This window comes from Eurypyga helias, unplaced genomic scaffold (genome assembly GCF_000690775.1).
Source record: "Eurypyga helias isolate BGI_N326 unplaced genomic scaffold, ASM69077v1 scaffold41864, whole genome shotgun sequence".
Taxonomy (NCBI): Eukaryota; Metazoa; Chordata; class Aves; order Eurypygiformes; family Eurypygidae; genus Eurypyga; species Eurypyga helias.
Window position 1 is genome coordinate 20,713 of NW_010247651.1, and position 6,041 is coordinate 26,753.

Sequence of the window (6,041 nt, forward strand, 5' to 3'; positions counted from 1 at the left end):
CATTAGTGACTCTCGGTATTATAACAGCCTTCCACAGGAAGAATGCAGAAGTTTTTAAGGATTAGATGCAATTCCCAACAGACTATTTCCCCTTTACAGCCTGACATTGATCTGGATATTGAGGAATGAACTCCACACACATGGGACATCCCCTTCTGTTCATAACTTGTCTGAATCATAGAATGGTTTGGGTTGGAAGAGACCTGAAAAATCATCTATTTCCCACCCCCCTGCCATGGGAAGGGACACCTTCCACTGCATCAGGTTGCTCCGAGCCCCATGCAGCCTGGCCTTGGACACCTCCAGGGATGAGTCACCCACAACTAAGCATATTTCAGTAATGAAACTCATTAATATCCACAAACTCCTGCTTTGGGAAGGTTTTTTCCCCCAAACCTTTGAGCCTTGTCAAAATGAGGAAGAGTGCTGAGAGAGTTTATAAAGGTCGGCAAAGAAACTTTACTCAACATCCCAAAATAAACACGGCACTTCTTTTACTTGCAGCCACTTCTACATGTTTACAGACTTTTTTGATGAAACTTCTCGAGGACAGAACACAAAAACATACAGATAAGCTCCAGGGCACCTGGCTGACAGTTGTTCCTCCTTATCTTGGCCTTGCAAAACGTCTGGGAGAAAACACTGGAGCACATACAGTGTTTTCTGCTTTGGGAATGTGAGAAGGCAGACTCGATGAAAAATTAACAAGTCTCTATGCTGATTTGTCATTCCCTCTTAACTAGAAAGCTTAATTAACATTAAAAGGTCAGATACTCCATCTTAACAGTTTGCCTACAAGTGATTTTTAAACAGCTACATCATTACTATTTTTACCTCTAGGACAAAACTCAGCTTGGGGAGGGTTGAGAGGTTTCTCATGCAGAACCACCCAACAGCTTCTTCTCTTTTTTGAGTCAAAGGTTTAAGCAAAGGAGCCTTTGTCACTCACAGGAAACTTGCTGCCTGACAGTTTTCCTCCGGGAAACTGTCGTAAGAGATGATTTTTCCCAGCTGGGACACTCAGGTACACAAGAAGTTTGGTTGTTTTTTTTTTTTTAAATTAACATCTTTGCAGGTAAGCCATTACCGTAAGGACAGTAAGCTATTACTACCAAAGCAGGCTAACTGTGACTGCAAATAGATAACAAGGTCAGGAAACAGCATCTCCTATAAGAAGTGAAGCATCCTTGAGACTAATTCAGAAAAGGGTTGCAAATGTTCCTCATCTCACAGGCAAACTCGCATTCTGTTTAAGAACAAACACACACGCTGCCAGGTCTGTGAGCCAGATTGCTCCCTGGGACACAACCCAGAGGCGAGCTCCATAAAACACAGCCCTCCACGCCACAGAGAGAGCGAGCTTGGATCAGCAGGGCATTCTTATTCACGCCTGACAAAACACACCCGCAGAATGAAAAATAGTCTAAATTCTGCCCCTGGTAGCCAAGCAACTCAAAATGTGGCTGGACAGCAGAGTCCTCTTATTCAGATAAGACACTCTCGCCTGCAGCTACGGGTTCAAATAAATAATCTGCATGCTCTGGAAGTTGTGTCTTCTTCATTTCAAGGACATTGTCATCACGACCACTGGTCAAGGCAGCAGCGAGAATAATCTGCATCCGAAGGGCCAAGCCTGCTGCGTGCATTACCATCAGGCACTGCAGCAACTCAATGACCCTTTGCAGAGCATCTCCAGTCATCAGGAGTTTCAACATACGCCCGGGAGGGGCTGCCATCAGGCCGTTGGCGCTGCTCTAGCGCACGACGAAGCTGAGGGATTGCCAAGGCCCAAGCCTGCCCAGTTTTAAAATGTCAGAGGAGCAATACTTCTCAGTCCTGTGGTGTAGGAGCAGGGTGAACAAATGACCTCGCAGTGGCTTAAGCAAAAAACCTAATGTTGTGGTTCAGCCTAACTGGGTCCAAAGCACCTCAAGCTGCAATGCTCAGCTTTTGAAAGGGAAGGGAGAAGGGGTAAGGAGGCCAGTAAGGGAATCAGTAACAATTTCAGACTGGCTGGTTCTGCGAGAAGCTCGGTTTTGGGAGCTAAACCATCACCCCAGACTTTACAGCGATCTGTAAATGTTATCATTTGCTGGTTTAATGATGGTGTTTCCTGTGACTGCATGGGTAGGCTTGGTTGGTTTATTTGTTGCTTCTTCTTTTTAAAGAGGATAAATTTCACTCCTGGGCTGACCCTATTCCTTTCCTCCTGTAGGAATCACAGGCTCTACCTTCTCCTGTGTCTTACGTGACCTGCAGGGCTTGACTGACGCTAAACGAACATCCCAGGCCCACGAAATCTGCAGCCAAGGCAGGATTAGGACCTGCAGTTCCAGAACACGAGGTGTCTCCCAGAGAGCACCGGCCATTCACCCCGCAGCGACTGGAGAGATGAAATGATGATCCATGAGAAGTTAGAGGATCTCCACGGCAAGGTGGCAGAACTGAACAGGGGCTGAACCCCTCCACCACAAAGAGAGACAGGAGAGGACGGGTAGCTTGTTCAGTTGCTCCCAAATGACTTGCCAGAGTCCATCTGAAGGCACTTCCAGCACCTCCCCACCCTTTGAGCAGATTCGCTGGCAAAGCACCGATTTTTTTAACCTCAAAACTGAAGCTCTTTGTTTCTTATACCCGAGAGCTCCTTGGTGTAGTTGAGCAGTCGGGTTTCACACCCTGCAGCACACAGCAGGCCTCACCTGGAGGTAGATTGCTGCCTCTTGGTAGTTCATTTCCCAGTTGTGCCGGGCAGAGCTTTGCTGGGCAGAGCAGTCCCCCGCAGCAGGGCTGGATGCATCATTAATAACGTCATAGCTACCTCCATCTGCATCGGTACAGGAAGAGAAAAATGGATTTACAATTAAGCGAGCTGAGATTGATCAGGAGGCAGGCAAACAAGCTAGGCCCTGGGACCAGAGACAAGCATCAGGAGGTGGCGGAGTACCCAGGAAACTGGCAGCTCGTACACAGACAAATCAAGTCTTCCCGTGCGGGAGCTTTGAAGAGACACGCTCACGCTCAGCACTTCACCACGGGGATGCTCCCAGAAGGTCACCAAAAGAGACAGCATCCTATTTCACACAATAAGCAGGTCTCGCGGCTCAGGAGGTCTGCGCTGTCGTGTTCGTGGCGTGCCATCGGCAGCCACACGCGACACACGGGCAGCTAACGGCGCGGAGCCTCCAAGGATGCCCAGCCCTCAGCACAAAAGCGGGCTGGCCGAGGGAACACCGCCCTCTCACCTTTAACGGTAGGAGAGACCGCCGAAGAACGGAGTGCAGGACCACCACAGGCAAGGGAAAGCAGCCTGGGCACAGAAGACGTAGAGCACACTAATGGCAGCACCTCGGTATTTGTAGTAGAAAGGCTCATTTTTCAGAGCCCCGCAGAGTCATTAAACAATGCATCTTTGCAACACCCTTTTTGGTGCAGATAAACAAACACCCATACTCCTCTGACGAAAACAAACAGCAAGGGTGATTTTCTGTTTATATCACACAGATTGGTTTTGAAAAAAAGTGTCTTTCCCATCAGTAAAGCGCTGTAAAAGAACAAAACATTTGTACCACCAAATTTCATAACTAAGAATTCTATTTAAAAATACTGTTCCATTGCAAAAAGCAACTCCCCAGCACAGCTACACATACGTAGTGCCCTTCCCACGGGATAGCTACGCAGGGCACGTATATAAGCTCCAGACTACTCGCCGTGATTTGCATTCTACAGCCCTGGTGCTGTTAAGACATGTGAAAAACATGCACGAAGACAATTACAGTTCAAAAAGGGAATGTCTTGGTTTATTCTTCAGGGGCTGGGATTTTTATTTTGCACCTTTGACAAAGAATAGGGAGCACAGACCCCGGAGAAGCGAGACCTGCTCAGGGCCACACATGGAACCCGCGGTGAGGCTGTGTCCTCACACTGGGTTCTCCAGAGTTTCCATCGTTAGCCAAACCACATGGATGTTCTCGCTCTCGGTAAAGACCTCCCTCCTCCAGTGCCTCACGTTCCCAAAGAAGGTAGATGTAACACTGATCTTGCCAGTGCGAAATTGCTGATTTCCTCTGTTTTCTGAGCCCGGCAGCTGCGATGTCGTAGCTGGTTCCCTGTGTCTTAGGAGAAGTTATCTCAGCGTGGGAAAAAATGACAATGAGGTGGTTCTCCCCTCTCATGACAGCATGCTGAAAATTTGCTGCATCTCTTCGCTCTGACAAAATAATCCTGACTGAATTACTGATTTGCTCTTTCTCCAATAACCTCAGGAGTGGGGAGAGAGTCCACACCAAAAACTGCACCCATGGAGAGAAACAGCACTGCTGGGGTCCTGGCGGGCAGAAACCCCCTCACCAAGGCAGAGCACAGCCGCCTTTCCCACCCTCAGATCAAATTAAGACAGCATTTAGCTGGGATTTGAGAAGACGTTCCAGACTGCCTACTCAGACTGCTGAGAATCCTGCAGCACTGAAGCTTATTTCTCTTCCTTGCTTCCCCCATACCCTTAAAATACCACTCAAAATCTGGATGAATGTTTGAATGAGGCTGATTCCTCCCCCGCACCCCTTTCACACCTTGAACGAGCACAGATCTGGAAAAAACTGAACGACAGAGATTTTATTTATCCGCAGAACTGGAATGGCAGTTCTGGGTTTGCCCTTTAACGAAAACATGATGGCAATATGCAAAAATCTGAGGCTTTACATTGTGAGCTCTAAAAGGTTCTTAAATGTTATTATTTATGACGTGCGTATGTGCTTGAAGGAGACTGACTCCCTCAAACAGCAGCCTGATAGCAAAAACCTTTTTGCATTTGATACGCATATATTAATGTGCAGAAGGAGCACGTCTTCAGCAGAACCTGGACCCACTGCTGAAGGTCTTCACTGCCCAGAACACAAGTATTTTCCAACCCTCACTCCCACCCTAACAGACCCTTTGCTGCCAGACGAACCCCACTGCCCTCCGGCCCAGCCTGCCTTCCCCTCGGTGGGGCACCAACCTGGGTCACAGCCCTGCAGCGCGTCACCAACCTGGGTCACAGCTCCTTCGGTAGCCGGTGGCCCAGGAGAGGATGCAGGATGCCTCGCCCAGACCAGCAACGGCCGAGAAGGCGCTTGTGGGAGCTGGAATCTCAGGCCCTTCCATAACTCACCTTCACATCGCAGAACGTGTTTAGGACAACGCGCCTGGGACTCATCTCACACAGTTCAGGGGATATTGAAAAAGCACAGAATCAGCACCTTGGCCGCATGTGCTCTTCTGGGGAAGAGGGACGTTAGGCAAGTTGCTTATAGTACCATGGTTTTGGAGTATTACAGTATATATGAAATGTAAGAACATCCACACATACTGTGGTCAAATCATCCAATGTTTGTAGCCAACAAAACGCCAAAATACAGCGCCCTACCAAAAGATACCAAAACTACCTTTAGCCCCGAAGTAGTTCGCAACCTCTCTTTGAAAAGGATCAACACTGGGAAAAGATACACCACAGTAAAACCCCGGGACCCCTCCCTGCGTTTCACGCCGAGGAGTCGCAGCTGAAAGAGATGTCCCCGTAAGATCAAGGTTGCCAATACGGAACAACACTCAAAGATGCAAATCAGAAACAAAAAATAACTCTAGAAGCCAAGATGCTTTCCTCCTGTCTAAAGCAGACATCATCTTTCTAGGCACAGACAACAGAAAATGTACTGGTGAAGTGTTCCGGCGTGGAGCTGCATTTTGTGGATCAGCTCCTTCCCCATCAGGTAGCAGAAGGTTGATCTAGCATCCCTGAGGCAACAGCATCATCTGGGTAATAAATAATAATAAAAATAATAATAAATTTGAAAAGCAACCCTCTGACTGTTTGTTTGGCAGCCCTCCAGCTAGCTAATTTCCTCAGCTGCTCCCATGATAACAATGACACAGACTAATGCAACCTCCGCTCCGCTCCCGCTGCAGAACATCCCCGACGGCATTTACCATTAGTATCGCGCTCAATGAGATAGGAGGATCTCTCCACAGGACTCCCGTAATCCTCGAAGTAGATGGCAGGCGGC

General features: G+C 48.2%; 1 protein-coding gene across 1 annotated transcript in view; it reads right to left on the reverse strand.

Annotated features, from left to right (window-relative positions):
* TPCN1 (two pore segment channel 1) overlaps positions 1 to 6,041 on the reverse strand; it is a gene marked incomplete at its 3' end in the record, with an annotated part of 43,566 nt that overhangs the window by 20,472 nt on the left and 17,053 nt on the right. Inside the window, exon 2 of the mRNA XM_010150796.1 lies at positions 2,700 to 2,824. Within this exon, the coding sequence (XP_010149098.1) occupies positions 2,700 to 2,824 (125 nt within the window). The remainder of the gene's footprint in view (positions 1 to 2,699; positions 2,825 to 6,041) is intronic.